This window comes from Meles meles, chromosome 9, assembly GCF_922984935.1.
Source record: "Meles meles chromosome 9, mMelMel3.1 paternal haplotype, whole genome shotgun sequence".
NCBI classification, from domain to species: domain Eukaryota; kingdom Metazoa; phylum Chordata; class Mammalia; order Carnivora; family Mustelidae; genus Meles; species Meles meles.
Genome location: NC_060074.1, coordinates 13,987,633 through 14,010,336, shown reverse-complemented (window position 1 = coordinate 14,010,336; position 22,704 = coordinate 13,987,633). Strand labels below are relative to the sequence as shown.

The window sequence follows — 22,704 nt, the reverse complement described above, 5'->3', positions numbered from 1 at the left end:
GTGGAGGGAAGAGGCAGACTGTGGTGACCGAGAAAAAGGACCTCTCAGATCTCCAACTGTGCGGAGTGTAATGACCGCGGGCCTCAGGTGCACACTCGGAAATCCATCCCAGCAATTGCCCCGCAGCCAACCTTCCCTCGGGCTGCTCCTAGCTGGTGACTGGGGATGACCGCAGGACGAGGGCAGGCAGGCTTGCTCTTGGGAGACCCTGCAGCTGGGGGGCTCCTCTGGTGGGTGACTTTGTCTCCAGGACTTCCAGGCTGCCTTGCTGAAGTTGGTGTTCTTTCTTTCTTTCTTTAAGTAGGCTTCATGCCCAGTGCGGGGCTTGAACGCATGATCCTTACATCACGAGTCCCATGCTTTATCCACTGAGTCAGCCAAGTATCCCTGCCTTGCCAAACTTTTAAAGAATTTGTGAGAACCACACAGCAGTCTAAGATACTCCCCTCCTCACTCACCCCCGCCCCCGCACATACCTGTCCGCAGTGGGATAGGACTCCCGGCTCCCTCCCCATTTTCCCCTCACAGGTGTTTTTCCTAATAAATCTCTGGCACATCTAATCCTTTCCTGGTGTCTGCTTCTTAGAGGACTCGGACAGGCATCCAGTCCTTGTGGGGTACCAGGTTGCTGTCCTCGATGTGTTCATTTCTTTCCCACCCTTTCCCAGTTACCACTATGTGTTAGACGTTGGTACATCAGATATGCTCCAGGGTAAGAGACATTTTAGGCAGCATGAAGTAGGAAAGTCCCATGGAGAAAAAGGAAGAAGACCTAGAGGATGATTAGAAAGACATCCTGGGGGGCGGGGGTCCTGGGGGGCTCAGTTGGTTCAGCATCTGGCTCTTGATTTCGGCTTAGGTTATGATCTCAGGGTCGTGAGATCGAGGCCTGCATTGGGCTCCCAATCAGCAGGGAGCCTGCTTGAGATTCTCTCACTGTTCCTTCTGACCCCCCACCCACCTCTCGCTCAAATAAATCTTTTTTTTTTTTTTTAACATTTTTTATTTATTCATTTGACAGAGAGAGAGCCAGAGAGCACAAGCATGGGCAATGGCAGAAGGAGAAGCAGTTTTTTCGAGCAGGGCCCGATGTGGGGCTCAATCCCAGGACCCTGGGATCATGCCCTGAGCCGAAGGTACATGCCCAACAGATTTTTAAATCTTAAAAAAAAAAAAAAAAAAAAAAAAGGCAAAAAAAGCAATCCTGGGACACCTGGGTGGCTCAGTCAGTTAAACATCCAGCTCTCGATTTCAGCTCAGGTCATAATCTCAGGGTTGGGAGATGGAGCCCCAGGTCAGGATTCTCTCTGTACCCTCCCACATCCCCTCTCCTCCCCCTCTGAAAAAAAAAAGACACCCCAATTTTTTCTTACTATGCTAAGATGGCGCTTAAGGGAGCCTTGGACTTTATGTCCCATAGCCTGGAGGCCCAAGGAGAGCCTGACTTCTTTTTTAACTCCAGTTCTAATCCCCGGGGAAAAGCTCCACTGGACCCAGCGTGGGTCAGACGCCTACCCTCACAGTGATCAGTATTTTTTCAGCAGGTCAGCAAAAGGGCCATGATTCGTGCTATACCCAAATGGTGGGGCTCATGCTTGCTGCGTTGCCTGCTGGATGTTCTCAGAGCAGGAAGGAGGGCTGCTGCTCTGATCATGTGGGGAGAATCAGTCATCTGTTAGGCCTCAAGAGTGAAACCAGGATTTGAAATCCTTGTTCCCTGTTTCAGGACCTCTCTCTTCTCTACCTTCCTTCTTACTGAAACGTCCTATGAAAGAATACAGTAATTTACTGGAGCTTAGTGTAGTGAGGGACTTGAAAACGTGCTCTGCTTTTAAGTGGGTTATGGATTATTTTTATTTTGCACCTTATTAAATTCCTATGGAATGTACTCGTTTTTAGCAGGCAACTGGCAACACTGCTTTTGGGAATTTGGGAGCCCCGGGAGGAGAAAGATATAGTACTCCTCTCTCTCCTTTCATCACAGCTCTTCTTGGACTGACAATGTCAGAATGTTAATGCCGTCTCCAAGTCCTGGATGTTGGCTCTGAAGTCACAGCGTTTGGCGCTGTTAGTGCTTTTTAGTGCTTTGGACACGGGAAAGGTAAGATTTCGGAAATGCCCTCCATTATCTTGATGGCCCTGCTCAACTGGGCTCCTTCTCCTGCGCTCCCCCCGCCGTCCCCCTGCCCCAGCACGGTGGTGATGACTGCTGCCTGGTGAGGCTGCCTTTGAAAGCTGGCGTTTTGCTGGGATGAATTCAAGCCCCGGTGGCAGACTTGGGTTGCAGTGGAAAGTAGATTCCAAAGCTGCCCCTGGAATGTGAACTTTTCCTGGAAACTTTCCATGCTGCCTCTTAGAGAACAGCGGGCATCAACGTATTCACGCCAGGAGTCAATTCCAGAAACCCAAATTATTGCCATTCCAATAAACAATGATCTCTCTCCCTTTTCAAATAAACTTGTTAGGATGGCCTAAAAGTCAGGTCTAATTACACGATCAGATGGCATAAATCTGATTAGAAGCTTTTCGTCGACTTTAATTAATTTTCTCCTGCAATCAGAGCTATTTTTAGTAAATGTTAAATATGTATTTAAACAACTTTCATGTAAATTTTTCTAAAACCTACTGGGGTTCTCTTTCATTCATCGTTCTTCCTTTTTGATGGGGCATGAATGTTCCCAGGACACAGTATTCTGAGAGGAAAAGTAGAGGAGACTACCTCGCCTCCACAGCCTATAGTATGAGTACACGTATCCTGGATACGCACACAAGGATCATGTATCGTAGGTTGGTACGTATCGTACCAAGGATCATGTATCGTAGGTAGGACCACCATTTAAGGTGGTCCTGAGTAACTGTTAAATGTTTGATCCACTAGCGAGAAAGGGGGAAGAAGTAAAATTTGCTTCCCTTTCTCTCTATCATATACGTAGAAAATATCCTACCTGCATTATATTACATTAGCAGTAGAATACAACTACACTTTTCAAATTTGCCGGAAATAGGACCTTCCAAGGGCAATCATTCTTACAAATTATCCTTCTCCTACCCTCCACTGCCCCCATCCCACACACCCACCCCAAACCCAATTTCCTCTTCCCAAGGTGCATCTCTGTCCATCCAGAAGTTGTGAGATATGCGATCTGACTGATTTAAATACTGATCTTATAATGGTAGAATGTATGTCATTCACTTTAACTGAGCACAGCACCTGGTACATGATGGGAAGGAGGGAGGGAGATGGAGAGGGAAGAAAGATGGGAGCAGAGAAGATTCTTGTACTCTGTATAGTTAGGACTCAACAATCTCTTTGCAAGTTCATCCTTATGGTTGTTAAGTATGACTGGTGAAATTTGGTGAAATGCTATTTGACCGAATGCCGAGCGCTGGTTAATGTCATCTGTCAGGTACACTTAGTATGTGTGCAGGAGTGGGTAATTGTGGGTGAACTCTTTTTCCTTTGTAGTGGGATTTCTTAAGGGTCTGAGTTAAGATTCTATGTCATCTTCATGTTGATGAAAATTACTGCTGTCATTTTAGGTTTTTCTCGGTTCACTATGTCCTTGTCAATTCTGATGATGAAAAAAGCTCCCTTGAGATTTTTTTCTTAACAAATTTCCATAGAACTCAAGCAGTTGCTTTTTCTTTTTTCTTTCTTTCTTTTTTTTTTTTTTTTTTTGGCCTTTTTTGAGAGGCTAGGAAATGTTAGTCTGAAACATTTAAGTTTGACTGTAATTTACTAATTGTAGAAGTTACTCTTTTCTTTTGGTTACTTTTAATAAGTTCTAAAGCCAATGTCCTTGAAACCAATGATCATCATGTTTTTCTCCTTTTTTCAAATTGACCACGAACAGCAGAAATAAAGGGAGAAGTTCCATGTAATCATTCCTAAGAGGTAATTAAAAAATCACAACCACCAAATATGAAAGAAGACTTATTTTCTTGTTGATATATTTGAATAATTCTCATTGAAGTTAAGGCACACAGGAAAGGAAGAATTCCCTAAAGATTATTTCTTTAATATGTATGCATAAATTGATTTGGGGCTGTTAGGAAAGGACAGAGCCTTTAATCAAATGTAGTCAAATGATATGTTTGCCCTGTTCGAGGAGAGATGATAGCGTCCACTTATCAGGGTCCCCTACACCAGACAGCAGGAGACCTCCCACACTCTGCCTAAGAGAAAGGACCCAGTTTGGCCAAACAGTAGATAAAAAAGAGGACTCCCCCACTGTCTGGGCTGCCGCTGGCTGGGCCAAAGTTTGATAATGTCTAATAATATCTCATGTTTACATAGCAACATCTTCCTGTGGGCAAAGTGCATTACCAGCGTTATCTCATTAACCTGTCCTCTGACCCTAACAGCAACCATATTTTAGTGGGGCTGAGTGTGACTAGGAGAGAGAAAGAACAAAAGAATTAAATGGCAAGGCTGGATTTGGAATTCAGGTCTCTGCATTTCCTAACCATGTTGCTCCCCTGTGGTCCATTCCCACTCTTAGATGATCCATCGAAGCCCATTCCAGGTGATGGGAGCCTCATGACTTGGCATGGCCTGATTCAGAAAGGAGAAACGGGGCACCTGGGGGGCACAGTTGGTGGAGCTTCAGAGTCTTGGTTTTGGCTCAGGTCGACCTCAGCGTTGTGGGATGGAGCCCCTCCCCAGGCTCCACGCTCAGCAAGGAGGGTGCTTGAGGTTTCTCTCTGCCTCTACCCGCTACGCTTTCATGCTCTCTCTCAAATAAATAAAATAAAACCTTTTTAAAAAATAAATCTTTAAATAAGATATTTTAGGGGTGCCTGGGTGGCTCAGTGGGTTAAGCCTCAACCGTTGGCTCAGGTCAGGATCCCAGGGTCCTGAGATCGAGCCCCGCATCGGACTCTCTGCTCAGCAGGGAGCCTGCTTCCCCCTCTCTCTCTGCCTGCCTCTCTGCCTATGGGATCTCTGTCTGTCAAATAAATAAATAAAATCTTTTAAAAAATTTAAAAAAATAAAATAAAATGGGATATTTTAAAAAGGAGAAATAATTCTGTTGCCTCTCTCTGTTTTTCATGTGTTCGAAGAATTGGTGGAAAATCCTAAATATCCTACCCGTATCTTCTAATTTAGGAGGTCTCAATCTTGGTTCAATGAGTTTGGGGAGGTAGGAGGAAACTGTCTGCAATCTTGGGCATATATGACTGTACTTGTGTTTTTCTGAGGACCGATCCCATCGTTTCCATCAGATTTTCAAAAGGATTTCCGATTCCTTGAGTAGAACCTCTGGGTTCTTAGTTTTGTTCTCTAGCTATAGTGAGGTATTGTAGCCGGTTTACAGAAAGACTGGTATTCGGAGTTCCAACTACACATTCAGCTCTAATCTAGTTACAGGGTCAGTGGAAATCGGTTTTTGCCAATAACCTACAAATCATACCTCTTAGGGTGCTAATACTTTCTTTGGCTCCACATAATTTTCCACATGTGATCCACTCATTTATTCTTGTATTTCAGACATTCACTGAGTGTGCTATTTTCCTAGGGTTCCTGTAATAAATTACCACACATGGGGTGGCTTAGAACTACAGAAATATATTCTCTCTCAGTTTGAGAAGCTAGTAGTCTGAAATAAGAGACCAGTAAGACCATGCTCTTTCTGAATTTTCTAGAGGAGGACACGTCCTTGCCTTCTCTAGCTTCTGGTGGTTGCCAACAATCCTTGGAGTTCTTCTCCTCGTACACACATCACTCCAATTTCTGCCTCTGTCATCTCATGGCATTCTCCATGTGTCTCTCTACCTCTTTTTATAAGGACAACAATCATATCGGATTAAGAGCTCACCCTATTCTCATATGACCTCATTTGAAACTAATTAACTACATCTGAACTGACCCTATTTCCAAATAAGTTCACATTCTGAGGTTCCAGGAAGGACATGAACTTTGGCGGGGAGGGAGGGGGGCACGACCAACCTGTATACGGACCATCTCTATGTTCTAGATATTGTGGTGAGCACTAGAAGTTAAATATAAGACAAATGACTGCCTAGGCTCTCATAATACTTAGTGCTCTTGCTTGTTTCTTTTGTTTTTTTTTTTTTTTGTAGTATTCCTTCTTTTTGGGATTCCCTTAGATGTCCCAGGGTGATGTGGAAATGACCCTGGGTGATGATGGAGGGGGTCTAGGTCTTCACCCTTATTTTCTTCTGAAACCACATTCCTATCTGTTTCTGCAGGGAGCAAGAGAGCTGGAGTGTATCCAATACAGAGCTTGACTAACTTTCTGTGGTCAAAATAGCTACAAATTCTCCTTTTCATCAAAAAGTGAATTTGTGTGATACATGGATATGTAGGGCGACTGGGAACAGGTCATTAGCAGATCCTCTCCAAAGAGCAGGAATGGTGGGAGAAGAAGCTGGAGAGCTAGGCAGAAATCATGGAAGGACTTGCATGCTTCATACACACACACACACACACACACACACATATATTTAAGATATTTATTTATCTGAGAAAGAATGAGAGAGACAGTGGGTGCGCAAGAGAGCACACAAGTTGGGGGAGGGCCAGAGGGAGAGGGGGAAGCAGATTCCCCACCAAGCAGGGAGCCTGATGTGGGGCTTGATCCCAGGACCCTGGGATCATGACCTGAGCCGAAGGTAGACACTTAACCAACTAAGCCACTCAGGCGCCCCTTCACTTACGGGTTTAAATGAAGAAGAGACACAGTCATGACTCCATTTACTGCGATTCTCTCTGGCACAGGGTGGAGATGAATTGGAGGAGGGACCAAAATGCAGGCAGGGAGATCAGTTAGGGGGCCATTATTGTGATCTAAGCAAGAGATGGTAGTCGTGGGGAGGAACTAGAATCCGAGTTAGTTGGCCAACTGCAGGGGTTAAAGGAGAGGACAGAGCCAAGGAGAAATTGCAGTTGCTGGCAGAGGGAAATATATAGCACCAGCTGTTGGATCTCAAGCCACTGACCTTGTCTTCAGGGTCCACTATGCCTCTTACACACTCAGAGCCTGCCGGGCTGTAGGGGAAGGCTGACAACTGCAGGGAGAGCAGGATTTTCCCTCAGAACCTTCCCCGAGGCAAGTCTCACAGAGGTAGCCACAAGTGCCTCTCAGATAGCGAGTTGCCTGCTTTGCCTTATTCTTCAAACAGCGTTGACAGATGGGCTTTTCAACCTCCCAGGGTGCCATGGTTGGGAAGTCGGACATCTCAAGCTGGGGGATGACAGAGCCTAGGTTGGCTGTGAGACATTCTTGTGTCCCTTGACCATTTTAGTACCTTGCACTCAGCAACTGAGCCAAAGTTATCTCCCCAAATCAGAATAACAGTGATGACCTTTTTCATGCTTGGAGAGAGCCATTAACTCATCTTTTCCAAACAACTCCCAAACTTCTGAGAGAATCTGTCATTATTTCTCAAATCTCTCATCTTCGGTGGGGAGGAGGGGGCTGGATACAGGGTGAATACTTGAGGAGCACACGCAGTGAGTCATCTGGAGTTGGATGTTGACTTTGAGTCACTTTGTCCCAGGGGGTTCTTATTGGGCTCCTCTGCAATCCCTTTTATGTAAGAACGCAATGAGATCAGCTAAATTCAAACCCATTTTGGCTCCCCAAGTCTATAAGCTTCCCCCACTGGCGACTGTGATCGTCCTGTGATACCCTGTCATGGGAGGTGAAGTCACTAAACGTAGGTCATGGAAAGGCAGGGTCTGATTCCCCACTAACAAGTAACACATGACTTGGAATATATGTCTTTCACAATCCCAAGAGAAGTTAATCACACTTTTAGTGGTATTTCAAAGACAGAGTTGAATCCATGGATACCCACAACTCTTTAGTCAGGGTAGGGGGGAAAAAAAAGCAGAAAGAGATATGCAGTGCGATATAGAAATGAAGGGGACTCAGGCAAGTCACTTAACTTCCTGGTTTCTCAGCTTTAGGGAAATGAGGGGTCATAGTATCTATCTCAGAGAGTTCGGGGAGAATCAGATGAGATAAGAAGTGTACAGTGCTTAGCACCTTCTACATAATTGCCTGGAACATCAACATCTTCAATTAAGGTTACTGCTTATTATAACTCGGGGATACAGGGAATGAGGGTACCAATGGGAGGTCACCTAATATTTGTCTAAGGAATGACTGAATCAAGGTGTCAGGGTTTCAGAAGCAGGGCTGCATTCAGAATTTTCTCTTGCTATCTTGCTCTCTCTCTCTTTCCTTGCTGGGTTTTTCCCTTTGATCTTTCTCTTTTTTCTTTCTTCTTCTTCTTTCTTTTTAAAATGCATTCCATCTTTGTGTTTCCTTTTTGTTGGTTCAGAGTGACAGGTAAGAAAGATCTCTGGGTTAAAAGAAGTGTCCCCGAAGAGTCCCCGAGGAGAATGAGGCTAGCTCCATTCTAATTTTTCTTGAAGGCTGATCCTATGCAGAGGGCTACCCCTTTCATTTTTTAAATCAAGTGGCCGGGAGTTAAGAGGCACAATAATGTTTCCCTCCATACACACCGTAACTGCTTTGGAGGTGGAAACTGTTGAGTCTTTCTATTCATAAGCAGAATCCAAATCCGGTGTTCTGACTGGCAGAAAATTGTGCTTTATAATTTAAAAGTGAGAAAAAGCAATTGAGGTAGCATTCCGATTGGACAGTAGAGATTGCATTTAGGTTTTTTTTCAGTAGCCACTTGAAGTGCTTAGAGAGATTTGAGCAATCCTGAGAGACAAACACAGAGTAGTTATAAACACATAATAACGGCGGTGTGCCCTGAAAGGACATTTAGTTATCTGAAGTAAACATTTGGTACAGCTTGTAGACCAAAAGCCCCTCAGTGAATAGAACAATTGTATGTTGCCTTCCTCTCATCAGAGACGAACTAACCGAATTTCCTCGCTGTTCCACTTAACTCTTACAGGAAAATAGATCCCCACCTTGCATGAAGGATGAACCTGATTTGTAGAGGGAACTTCCCTAAGTGGAGCCCGAATGGAGAACTTGAAAGTTGATTTTTTTAGCCTTTTTTTTGTCAGCCACTTGTCCTAACAGTAGAATGAAACTTCTTTGTGACTTGAGAGGATGGTTTGGTTTGGAACATTTGTTCTCATTTTCTGGGTTGTTGGTTTTTTTGTTTTTGTTTTTTTACTTTATCAAGCCATTTGGTCTTTGAAGAAAGCTGCAAGAAGCCCTGGCAGATGGAGGCTGGAAGCGCTGGTGGCCCGTTAATATGGCCTTGACTTTCCCCTTAAAACATGCGCTATTTACAAAATTTAATTCTTGGAAACACGAAGTGCAAATGGTGATGAAAATGGCAACAAATCATCCTTAGAATGAATTTGTTTCTGCTAAAAATTAAATCTTCTCCTTTTAGGCTGGTATGTGTCTTTTTGCAAGGGGGCGGAATGACATCCATGTCAGCCCTCGTGGAATGAAACCCAGAATTTAACAATGAGAAATGCAGCCATAAATATGGTATTTCAATGTGAGTCATGAAGGAGACAGAAAGAGAGAGACAAAAGGAGAAACAAAGAGGGGGGGAGCACATGTAAGATATAGTCTTTTATCTTTTTAAAAAGATTTTATTTATATATTAGAGAGAGAGAGACAGCAAGAGAGGGAACACAAGTGAGGGGGAGAGGGAGAGGGAGAAGAAGGCTTCCCTCAGAGCAGGGAGCCCGATGCGGGGCTCGATCCCAGGACTCTGGGATCATGACCCCAGCGGAAGGCAGATGCTAATGACTGAGCCACCCAGGCGCCCCAAGATACAGTCTTTTAATAACAGATTAAATGAAAAAGGTCTTACCTTAACATTTAGATTTTCTCTCCTGAAGGTTGCCTCCCTATAGATCATCAAAGTCCAGTTTGAACTGTCTCTCACACACAAGACCCTTTCATTTATAATAGTCCGCGTGCGCGCGCACACACACGCACGCACACACGCGCACACACACACACACACACACACAATCACTGCCACCAATGCCACCACCAACCTTTCATTTCTTTTATGCATGACTTGAATTTCTGTGAAAAAATCCAGAATTTCTAAGCAACATAAGCTCACAGAGGCCCATACACTAAAGAATGGACTCTAGACGCCCGTCATTCCTAACTGATAGACCTTAGTTAGCAGATTAGCAAGTAGTTGTGTTGGGCAAAACCTTTTGAGTTGCTTATTTACCAGCTTCGGCTGTAAGTCTCCCTTGGCTGGACCCTTCCCTGTACTGGAAATCCAGTGATCTTGCCGGCAAACGGAGCAAGCCTGAGGAAACGGGGAAGAGGAAGGTGCCCTGGGCTCTGGGACCCTGACATTCAGCATCAGGAGAAAGGCAATGCGCTACTTCTTTATCTGCAAATGCCCTGGATTTGCTGTTACTGGATTTGTGACTTGTGAAATTCTTTCTTGAGTGGTTTTTGTTTTTTGTTTTTTTGTTTTCTTTTTCTTTCTTTCTTTTTTTTTTTTTTTTTAACTATTCTTAATACAGAACAACAACAAGAATGTTGCCTTTAGAATTCATACTTCCTGAAGGCAGGGGTCGAAAGAAGAAAAACTTCACCGTGTTCTCGGGAATTGTTTTTACGTTTCCCCCAAAGTCATTTCTTATTTGTTAAAGAGCATTGCAATGGGAGGTAGACCTAAAATATGCCCCCTTCTACAACCTTAAGGCCCATATAAACTCTCTGTGTCTCAACTGTTCCTTCTGTAAAGTGGGGATATGGGGGTAATAAAAGGATATTTAGAGTAGGATGCTCTCTCTTGAGCTCATGTTCAATGCTGATGCTCAGAATGATTCCAGAATTCCATACTGAGCCTGTAAAATGAGAAGGAGAATAATTTCCACCTTATAAAGTTGTATGGATTAAGTGAGTTTTGTAAGGGCTTAATACAAAATTTGCACATAGTAAGCATTTATTAAAGGACACCTATTCTCATCTAATTATGCTAATACTGCTATGATACATATGATAATAATACTGTGAAGGTTCTTGTGAGTCTCTCAATAGGCCTTTAGGAAGAGGGTTTCCCTGGTGCTGGGGTTTGCTGTGCTCATGCTCTCATTCACTGGCCCCTGGTTTGCAAGCAGCACAAGCTTTCCCGCCAAGTCCACATCCCAGTCTCAGGCTGGAATAAGCAGGGTCAAAAGCCATAGAAATGGAGGAAATCTCTGGAGGGACTCTTCAACCAACCTTCCAAGCAGCTCCTGGTGATTTCTGGGAAATAATTCTTCAGGCTCTTTCTTGCTGCCAGGCCCTTGAACCCCAATGCAGAAATGCGTGCAAGCACAGGGCGCATCCAGCCCTCTAGAATTTAAACAGCATTTATGAGTCTTCTGCTTCTCACTTAAAAACAAAACAAAAACCCAAAACAAACCCAAATTAGGGACGCCTGGGTAGCTCAGTCGGTTAAGCTGCTGCCCTCAGCTCAGGTCATGATCCCAGCCAGCGTCTTGGGATCGAATCCCGCATCGGGCTCCTTGCTCAGCGGGGAGCATGCTTCTTTCTCTGCCTCTGCCTGCCTCTCTGCCTACTTGTGCTTTCTGTCTTTCTTGACAAATAAATAAATAAAATCTTTTTAAAAAAGGCAAAACACCCCGAATTTCCTGGAGGCTACCACTGAAAATGGACTTGTCAATTCCACTCAGTCCTGATGTGAAATATTTTCCTCACTTATTCCGGCTTCAATTCTGGACTAAGTTAAAAAGAATAATAGAGAACGGAAGACATTAGGGCCTCAGTAAATATTTATAGGAGGGTGACTGGGGCACAGGCTACAGCCAGTTTTACAGCAGTGTGGCTCACCTTCCAGAGCCCGAGTTTCCTGGTACGTAAAATAGGGAATAATGATGCTGCCTCATAGGGTGGTTGTGAAGAATAAATGAGATAATTGTATATTAGTAATAATAATGCTGACACGTATTGACACTTGTTAGATGCCACGTAACGTACCATAGTTAAGGCTTTCCATAGAGTACCTTAACTACAATACCATCTCATACCCAGAGCTCAGCACGTCAGTGCTTAATAAATGTTAGCAATTCCAAAAGTAATGATCATTATTAACAAAGTAGGAAGAGAGCCAGTCTTTACCACTGTTGGAACCTATTTGTACAATCATGCTCCCTTTCACAAAGCTGGTCTAAATCACTGGTCACTCCCCTCTCCTCTTGGGTCCCTCTCCTTCTGGCCATACCACATCTTCAGAGCACACTGCTTTATGCGAAAGATGGGTGCAACCTTCAGTATGGCTGGCCTCCTGTGATTACTCATGACACTGAACAGGCTGCTTTTAGCCTCACTAATTTTCCATCTTCAGAATATGATCAAGATATAGCTACTCAAAAAGGAGGAGGAGGAGGAGGAGGAGAGGGAGGAGGAGGAGAAACTGCTGTTCATTTGTTGTTAGTACTTTAGGACTGTAGGGAGAAAGGTAATTTGTAAACACAAAGGATGGTGTTTTGGCTCAACCCCAACTTGAGAGGCTGGTGTGGGAAATAAGTGAGGTGGGGAGTGTGTGCTTAGTTCTGGCTAAGAACCAGGACAGCACCTCCCAGAAGTCTGTGAGCTAAACCCAGGGCTTGGATTGTACCTGACATGTTGTAGGTCCTCAAGAAACAATTTGGTGGCACTAAAGAAACTCATGATTTTAGCTCAAGGACCCATTCTCTATGTCTGCTGTACCTCAGGGGCCAGCGGCCACCCACCTTTCCTTCCAGCTATCCTAGATCTGGAAACTAGAACTAAATGCTACATGCCATTTGTTTTCCTTTGGAAATTAAAAAAAATATATGTATTACTGGTGCTAAGTTATGCCACACAAGCTTTCATTGTTAGGACTGTATTTCCTATTTCCTGACCTGCCACACCCTCCCCAAAACACTTTTCCCACCGCCTGAATTGTCCTCCGGAACCTTTAAGGCCAAGTTGAAATTTGGGGAACGAGTTTTCTAAAGGCGAGCAGAATTGGTTGTTGTGTTCCCTAGATCATCTGAGCAACTTCTTTTCATTCGTGGGCTATATGGAAATTTATCTCCCCCTGCTTTTGTTTCTGCCTCCTAAATGCCCTTTCTTGATCCTGAAGTGCCCATCTCTCAGGGACCACTTCTGACTGTCTGAACTGAATCTAATGGGGTCAAGCCACAGAAAGAGATTTGCAGTGGGAAGCACTAAAAGCTAAATGCAAAGGAGATGGAGCTGAGCTCCTAAAAGAACTTGGAAAGTGCAGTAGACCCCCAGCTGAAGTGTATTTGAATTCCTCACGATAGGCTCCATTTAATTTGGTGAGTTTGAAGTCTTCCGAAAAAGACTTTAGGGACAATGACCTAGAGAAGCATTGAAGTTTTTGGCTGGGTATAACTGCTCCAAATCAAAAGCCTCTGTCCTATTATTTCAGCCACATAAAATGTTGATTTGGCATCGGAATACCCAGCAACAGGAATTCCAAGATAACAAGACTGTAGCCAACCTGGTTGTGATAAAGACATGGTTTTTGAGAGAAACCAAGACCCGTGTGCTAACACCCCTCTGGTACTGAGGAAGATGAATTAACAGATGGCAGAACCCAGTTGCTGATGAGGAGGAGCAGGGAGTGACATGGTAGTCATTCAAGAGACTAGACAACTCCAAAACTCATATTCTAGCTTCGGGATATCATCAAACAGTAATGACTTTACTTTTTGAACTGGGCTCGTGAAGGTCAATGTCAAGCTCATTTTCCTTCACTGGATGCACCCTGGCTTGGTTGGCTGAAAAGTAGGACATACAGGCCTACAGGAAAAAGAAGAAAAACCAAAACCAGCACTGAGGGATTTTGAACTAGCTGCGGATGACCCGCAAATCGAGGGGTGGACCAGTTCCCACTTCCCACTGGCTGCTCGGAATCACAGGACGCTGGAGGAAGACCTTTGTTGCAGACGTTACCCTCACCAGATGAGGAAAGCAAGGCCCATGGAGGTGAAGAAGTCAATCTAAGAGCACACAGTCATGGAGGATAATCTGGGCTCTTGGGAAAATTGTTCTTGCTGGACGCCATCCTGCCCTTGCAATTAAATGGTTATTCCCATGACTGAACTTCAATAGCACTTTCTAAGACAGGTCTTGCGGCATTTTGTAGAAAGTACATGGAGTTCAGAATCTGGGTACATGAAACTGATTCCCTCTCCCCCCCGCCGTCACGTCACCTCACTGCACCTCTCAGCTTCTTCGTCTTTAGGAATTGGGGGGCACTTGGGTGGCCTATAGTTAAGCCTAGGACTCTTGGTTTTTCAGCTCAGAGTTGTGAGATCCTGCCCCGCATTGGGCTCCACGCTCAGCACACGGAATCTACTTTATCTACTTTAGATTTTCTACTCCTTTGGGGCCTCTGTGTGATGTAGTCGGTTAAGACTCTGACTCTTGGTTTTTGCTCAGGTCGTGATCTCAAGGTTGTGAGATCAAGCCCTCCTTGGAGCCCTAGGGGGAGCCCCACGTAGGGCTCCTTACTGAGTGAGGAATCTGCTTGGGATTCTCTGCCCCTCCCCCTGCTCGCTCTCTCTCTCTAATAAATCAATCTTGGGTGCCTGGGTGGCTCAGTTGGTTAAGCTCAGGTCATGATCCTGGAGTCCCAGGATCGAGTCCCACATTGGGCTCCCTCCTCAGTTGGGGGGGTCTGCTTCTCCCTCTGACCCTCTCCCCCCCTCAAGCTCCCTCTCTCTCTCAAATAAACAAAATCTTTAAGAATAAATAAATACATCTTCAAAAAAAATATTTTCTTCTCTACCCCACCCCACATGCTCTCTCTCTAAAATAAATACATCTTATAAAAAATAGGAATTATGACACATCACAGAGTTGTTATCCTAATTATGAGGAGAGTCAAATAGTGAATGTGAAAGCAGCTTTTTAAACAGTAAATGCGACCACATGTTAAGTAATATTATTCCAAACAGCACTTGGGCCTCTAAAATGACACTTGTCAATTTCTGTCTAGAAATCTAATTAGTTGCTTGTTCCTCTGTGGGGGACGCTGTCCTCGCCCTGAACTACAGCACGAGTCACTGCGGGTGGACTGCCCTTCTCACTTTTTTGTTTCCCTCCAGTCCCTGTCAGAGTGCCTTTGATATAGTGACTGCTTGAGGAGTCCTTCTCGAACTGGATCACTTAGAGTCAACTTCTACTGTCTTGGACAAACTTCTTTTTTTCTACCACTGTTGTACTGATGAGAAAAGGACAAGTGACTGAACTTTTTTTTTTTCCAACCAGAGAGAATAAGAGGTACAATGGGTGGTCACCAGAGACTTGACATGTTGTGGTTCCGTTTTAACGAGTTCGTTTTTGTGTCAACGGGAGGAATACAGATTCAGATGTCAGAAGAGTGCCACACACTGGAAACAGTCGAAGAAGCAAGTTTTATGAAGTCGGTTTAATGCCACTGAGGGTGAAATAAGAGAAAAAGGGAATAGACCTATGAGTTGTTGAAGTCCACACTGGGGTGCTTGTGGTCCCTTCTAGGATTTCCTGGAGCCCTATAGACTCTTGTTCACCACCCACAGACACATACATAAAAATATACCCTCTATAAATAGCCACCTGCCTTTTCAGTGAAATTAAAGATGAGAGACTTAGAAGAGAATTTCCCAGTATAATTACAGGGCTCAAACCTACAGCTGCTCTACTCCTGGTGTTCTACCCAGAGAATTTCTAATATCATTTTTTTTTTTTTATCAAGCACGCTTAAAAATTTCTTTAAATGGCAAAATGTCATCAACAGGAGTTTTATTTATTGCCACGATTTCTCACATACCTACCCCAAAAGGTTAGGTGTTGTGTCGGGTTATTGTGTAAATAATTTGTTTTATCAACTATAGAAAATTTTCACAAGTGTTTCTGCTCCTTATCTAGGGATTAACACCAAACTACTGCCAATGTTTTTCTTAAACTCTACACATGCCCTTTCAAAAACAATTTCCCTCACATTTTCTGCTAAGATGTGCCTCTTTAAAAATCTAGGGGCACCTGGGTGGCTCAGTGGGTTAAAGCCTCTGCCTTCGGCTTGGGTCATGATACCAGGGTCCTGGGATTGAGCCCCACATCATCAGGCTTCCTGCTCAGCAGGGAGCCTGCTTCCCCCCCACCCCTTCTTGTGATCTCTGTCAAATAAATAAATAAAATCTTAAAAAAAAAATCTGAGCTTCTAAAATTCTTAAGTAAGAATCAACTGTGTAGGGATGCACCCCAACGTGAAAGGAATTAAATGGGACACCTTTATCTTTGCTTACAAAAAAGCAGGTAGTAATTTATTCATACACAGTCTTTGTTCTCTCACTAAAGACCAAGCTCTTCCGTCTTTGAGTGCCCCGAAGGATGAGGCAGCTCCGACGAGAGGAAGGGGACACATTTATAGGAACAGTCACGCAGCTCTCCCCACACAAGGGTCTAAGTGCCTTTAGCAGTTAATTTGTGAGCAAAAAACCCCATTGGGAGCCTTCCACCTACTCTAAAAGCAAACATTCTTAACAGGCGGTATTAGTGTGGTGTTAAAAGAGGCATGCTTTCACCGAAAAGGTGTCATTTTATGAGCCAAAACTGGATAAACCTAAGGAGACTTTAAGTCGCTATGTTTTTTCCTTCCTTGATGCCAAAATCTTCACAGGCTGAGATGAGCTCACACCCATTGTGATGTTCAAAACCCAGGAGGTTCGGAGGACTGGTGCCGGTCTTCCTCCCGCGTGTTTGCAAAGCACACCAGCCCTGCGAGCAGGCCTGTTAATTAAAACAAAACCAGAACTGTTTCTGTGGAGCTTTAGAAGTGCAGAAGCTTAGAGCCGCAGCCGGGAAGGAGGAACAGCAGCGTCCAGTCTGCTGCTGGGTCTTGAGGGCCGCCCCAGAATGGAGCAACTGTTAGGAAAAGCCAGGAAATAGGCACCTGGATTAAAGGAGAGACGGGGGGGGGGGGGGGGGGGGGGGAACCGAGTGAGGCTTGGAATTGGAAGTATTTAGAAGGCCTTTATCATTTCCCTGAGGGACTGTTTAATATCAAAGTGGCTGGCTAGGAAGGCTTCTCAGTCTAATCTGATTCCAAAGTTAGCCTCTCCGAAAAGAGAGAAAGAATAGCTTCAGTGGCTCGAGGCCACCGTGGGGTCAGGCTGGAGTCTATTCCTGCTGGAGCTGCTGAGTCACTGCCACCTGGGGAATCACTTGACCTCTGGTTCGGTCGACCTAGAAGGTGGAGTGAAGGCTACAGCCGAGAAGGTTCCAAATGGAAGGCCCTTGGTGTTCCTTAGAACCCTCCACTGACTTCCCAGCTGCGTGAGGCCAAAGGATTAAAAGAATGAACAAATTAGGTAAGGTGCATTAGAACACAAAAACATCAATTAAAAAAAGAAACACACACAGACAAAACAAACTCACTCAAGTCTTCCCAAGGAAAACACCACCAGAAAAGCAGACCAAAAATATCTCCGGGTCCTCTTTCATATATGGGCTGCATCTCCGAAGGGGGATAAAAACACGGATCGGATAGCATCTCTCTTAAAGAGATGCCTATTCTAGCCCCTTCCAAAAGTTACCCAAAGCAGGATATGAGAAGGCTTGGGTGTTTGGGAAAGGTAGTGTGGCGGGAGGCGGGAAGCAGCAACACCAGAAAAAAGAAATTAAAGAACGGATAAGGCACTCATTTCACGGTATTTTAAAAGGCAAGAAGACCTCAGAATTACAGAACATCTACATAAGGGCCAGATCCAACGGTGCCCCTCCACACCATCTTTTCGTAACATGAAGTTCTTTGGCATAAAGATCCATAGAAATTGTGAGCTGAGTAAACATTCGCTTTGTATTAAAAAAATTTATTTTGTGATCTGTACATGTGATAAAGTGAGGCTTCCTTGTAGACTTTGAAAGGCGAAAACAAAACAAAAACCCGAAAGTAAAAATGTATAAATACAATATATATTTTCTTACAAAAATGGGAGATTTACAAAATATACATACTGCACTTGTCTCTACTTTACAAATTTCACATGCAAGAGATCCAACACAAAAGATGCCAAAAACCGTGTAGTGGGAGTTTTAAAATCTGACAGATGAGACCCTTTTGGAGGTTTAAGAAACACAAGGTCGATGTTAACTTTAATATAAAAAGCAGCTCCACTCAACTGAACATTACATTTATAAAATAACTTGTACTCCTGACAGTACCCTCTAGGATTTAAAAACCATTTAAAACAGCATTTTAAAATTGTTTTGAGAAACAGGATAGTGTTGCAAGATTGGAGGGTGGTGTCAAAGGTGGAGGAAAGGGTTAGCTCCCATGATTCTCTGCTCAGCTTTAGAGCATTATGCAAAGGAATCAGTTCCATTATAGAAAAAAAAGTACATGATTTAAGATTAATAAATTTAAGTCATGCAGCACATTTCAAAGAACTCCAGAATTACTTTGAAGTTTACCTTCTTTTAATGACTTTCCTTAAAAAATGGGACCCACGGTTTGAACTGTCCGCTTCATTCACTGTCATTTCTGTAGGTCGCCTCCCCACCCAGCCACACAAAGACAGGGTCAGCACACACATGAGGTCTTATAAACGGATTTATGGAACTAAGAAAACAGGACAAAATGGTTCTTTACTTTTTAAAAAATTTACCTTCTTTATTATGGAGGCTGAGGGCATTATGCTTTTCCTTTTATCTTGAGGGATTCAAATTCGAAGAAAATAGAAAACCTAAACGCAGGTTCATAAAAAATAATAAAGGAAGAAATTCCTCCGAACATTTGAACAGAGCCTGTAGGTAGGATTGTGTGTTCTAAATTAAATTTATTTTAAACAAATACAACAAAACCCCCTTGCGTTTCCTTTAGCCAAGTCAGAACCTCTCACTGATTGGGGGTATGGAAGCGTGCTGCCGTTCACTTTTCCTTAAAAAGGAATGTTTATCTCAGCCAAATTAACATCCAAAGGGAAAGCTCTGATTTGTGCTACTTTGCCTATAAAAGTTGCTGTCTTCACAGTTACGCCTTTCCACAGGGGAGACACTTTGTTTCCTCTTTTGTCTCTTACAACAAAGACCAGGGGAAGAAAAATGCACTCCTGTTTTGAAAAGCAACAAGTCATCACTTCTTTTCAGAGTATTAAACCAAATAAAACCTTCTTCCTTCTGCCTTCCCCAGAAAATAAAAAAAAAAAAAAAAAAAAAAAGTAGCAGAAATACCTACTACCCATCTCCTTTGCCTCCTCTCGAAATGTTATCTTCATTTCTTTTGCATCCTTACATTAAGATTCTAGGAGGCAGGCCTCCCAAGACTTCCAAATGCTTATTTTACAAGACTTGAAAGGACGAGGAGAGGAAAAACAGGCGGGAGGGGCCAGGGGAGGAGAGACTGTAATGTCTGACCCTGGAAATTAACCCATCTGGGCTCCAGTTTGGCCCCAGTGAAAAGAGATTATGGTTTGACCACCGCTTGACAAGGACACCGCAGGGAGTCCTCCCTTTTCCCAACAAAGCCGCCGCCGCAGACAAAGCTGTACCTTTCACCCGGGCCTCACAGGAGTGAGGACAGGCCACTTGTCTTGCAGCAGGGGAATCGCTCACAGTCCCCAGTTTGGCCCTGGAGCCGGGAAGAACTCAGAGCCATCTCTGCTGGGCTCAAGCGCGACAGGCCCAGGTCGGCCCATACCGTACACGATTAACATCATCGTTACCGTCATCACCATCATTAACATCCTGCAAGTCTATGCCATTAAGTCTTTTCATCCGAACCGTCTTTCCACCTGGGCCTCCTTTTCCAAACCCACCCCTGGCCCCAAATCTACAAATATCATCTCTCTTCCAGGTCACTTCTCATTGGAGGGGGCGGAGGTTACAGGACCCCCCCCCCCCCGCAGTTCTCTCCTTCCCGCGCCTCTCCCCCTGCCAGGGGGTGGGGGAAGGGAGGGTGGGGGAGGGGCCGGGGCTCATACCGCAGTCTCCCCCTTGCTGCTGTGGCTGAGTCTGTGGTAGAAGCGGCGCCACGACTGCAGAGTCTTGCCGGACCAGATCCAGAAGCCGGTGGTGATGCCCACGATCATGGTCATCAGGTACTTGATCATGAAGACAGTGAAGTCGGGGCTCATGGGCGGGAAGTGGCCAGGGGGGCAGGGCACCGCGTAGCTCTTGCACGTCTGCATGAGCCAGGTGCGCTCCCAGTGTTCGCGGAAGGCCTGCTCATAGAAGTAGCAGGCCAGGACGATGGTGGCCGGCACGGTGTAGAGCACGCTGAAGACGCCGATGCGCACCATGAGCTTCTCCAGCTTCTCGGTCTTGGTTCCGTCGTGCTTCATGATGGTGCGGATGCGGAAGAGCGACACGAAGCCGGCCAGCAGGAAGGACGTGCCAATGAAGAGGTAGACGAACAGAGGCGCCAGCACGAAGCCCCGCAGTGCATCCACGCTGGACAGGCCCACGTAGCACACCCCACTGAGCAAGTCCCCATCCACCTGGCCCATGGCCAGGATGGTAATGGTCTTGACAGCGGGCACGGCCCACGCGGCCAGGTGGAAGTACTGCGAGTTGGCTTCGATGGCCTCATGGCCCCACTTCATGCCGGCTGCCAGGAACCAAGTGAGCGACAAGATGACCCACCAGATGGAACTGGCCATGCCGAAGAAGTACAGCACCATGAAGAGGATGGTGCAACCCTCCTTCTTGGTGCCCTGCGCCACCGTGCGGTAGCCATCGTCTGAGAAGCGCTCCACGCACACCGCGCGGTCCTCCAGCAGGAAGCCGGCCACGTGCGCCACGGCCACCATGAAGTAGCAGCCCGACAGAAAGATGATGGGCCGCTCCGGGTAGCTGAAGCGCCGCATGTCCACTAAATAGGTGAGCACTGTGAAGAGCGTCGAGGCGCAGCACAGCACTGACCACACGCCCACCCAGAGCCGGGCAAAGCGCCTCTCCTCCTCCTTAAAGTACATGAGGCCGTTGGCACGGCCTGGCTCGCACGGGGCGCCGCAGTCGCGCTCGCCCAGGAAGCGGTAGCCCAGGTAGGGGGGCACCTTGAGCTGGCGGGGGCACGAGAAGGGGAAGGCAGAGCGGCCCCTGCCGTCAGCGGCCCCCGGGGGCAGCGCGGTGTAGGGCAGGTCTGGCAGATAGGGCGCGGTGGGGTAGGCTGTGGGGCCGCCGCCTGGGCCCCCGGAGCCGTCGGACGTGTTCTGGCCCACGCAGATCTCGCCGGCGCCGTGCACCGGGAAGTTCTCGCAGCGCAGCCGCTCGGGCCACTGGAAGCCGAACTTGTTCATGAGCGCCTCACAGCCCTGGCGGGCACGCTCGCACAGAGAGCGGCACGGCGGGATGGCCTGATCCAGCACCGTGCACACGGGTGCGTACATGGAGCACAGGAAGAAGCGTAGTTCGGGAGAACACTGCACCTTCACCAGCGGGTAGAACTGGTGCACCTCGAGGCCCGCGTCCTCTTGATTCGTGTGGCCTAGCAGGTTGGGCAGGATGGTCTGGTTGTAGGCAATGTCCGTGCACAGCGGGATGGAGATGGGCTGGCAGAAGCCGTGGTCCGGCACTGAGATGCCCTTCTCGCCGTGGTAAGGCTGCGCCCCGGCGCCGGCGGGCAGCGCGCCCAGCAGCGCAAGCACCAGGGCGCACAGGCCCAGGGGCGAGCGCGACGCCGCCGCGCCGGGGCCCCGCATCGCCGGCCGCGGGTGCAGCGGCGCTCTCAGCCGGCGGAGCGCGAAGAGTAAGCCGGGAGAGGCTCGGATCCGAGGAGGCGCAGCCGCGCCCCGCGCATGAGAGTCCTCCCGGCGCCGGGGCCGGGCCGTGGGCGGCGCGGAGCCGAGGGCGCTGCAACTGGGGTGCCCGCGCCGCGGGGGCGCCGCAGCCGTCTCCGCCCAGCCCTCGAGCAGCCGCCGGGGGCCCAAACCCGTCTGCCTGGGCCGGGGGCGCCGAGTGGGGCCGCTTTATTCTCCCGCTGCGACGTAACGGTGCGGCTTTTTCTGCGGCGAGGAGCAACAAGCGTCTCCGGTTACCCTTCGAAGTTTGCCCAAAGTCTGTCGACCCACGGCGCGTAGTAACGCACGCGCCCCCACACCGAGTCCGGCCCCCGTCAGGCTAGAGCCCGGCGCCGCCGCCTGTAGCCGAGGCCGCCGCCTCTGCCGCGCTGCTCCGCCTCCTCGCCTCGAGGCTCTGCTTGCTGCCGCCGCCGCCGCCGCCGCCGCCGCCGCCGCCGCCTCCTCCTTCGCCTCCTTTTCTACTCCCCGGCTCCTTCGGCCCCAAAAGCTCGGCCCCCAAGTTTCTGCCAAACGGGTGATTCTCGCTCGGAGTCCGATCGGCGCCTCGGAGCCAGCAGCCCAGCGAGTTCTTTTCGGAAATCCAGTTACACCGCGTCCGGAGCTGCGAGGGCCCGGTGTCCGCGGCCTGGGCCTGGCGTCTCCAGCCTCGCGAAGCCCCGGCCCCGTGAGTCCCGGCGCCCGCCGCCGCCCGCCGGGAGGGAGCGCAGAGTAACGCCTCGGAGTCGCGCAACTCGCCAGAAGAAGCGTCGGGCTCTCAGGGTTCCGGGCCGCCCCGCCCCCTCCCCTCCCCCCATTCACAAACCGCTCCGGGGGCGGGCCCTCGAGCTCCGGGGCGGCCCAATGGTAGCCTTTGTTTTTTGTGTGGCGGCCTCCGGATTGGGTGGAAGTCGGAAGGGCCGGGCGAGGGACGCGGAGAGGCGGAGTCTGCAGCGCTCTGGGCGGATTCCTGAGGGGAGGGGCAGGGGGCTGGGACG

At 47.2% G+C, this 22,704-nt stretch overlaps 1 protein-coding gene across 1 annotated transcript; it reads right to left on the bottom strand.

Moving 5' to 3' along the window:
* Positions 1-17,782: 17,782 nt before the first annotated feature.
* FZD7 (frizzled class receptor 7) lies at positions 17,783-22,493 on the bottom strand. Its single transcript, XM_046019746.1, has one exon. It carries the CDS (start codon positions 21,629-21,631, stop codon positions 19,907-19,909), a length of 1,725 nt encoding a protein of 574 aa, XP_045875702.1. The 5' UTR covers positions 21,632-22,493; the 3' UTR covers positions 17,783-19,906.
* Between the last annotated feature and the right edge of the window lie 211 nt (positions 22,494-22,704).

Bases quoted from the DNA above. Each gene is read 5' to 3' on its own strand.
- FZD7 (XM_046019746.1), bottom strand. From the start codon at position 21,631: ATGCGGGGCCCCGGCGCGGCGGCGTCGCGCTCGCCCCTGGGCCTGTGC.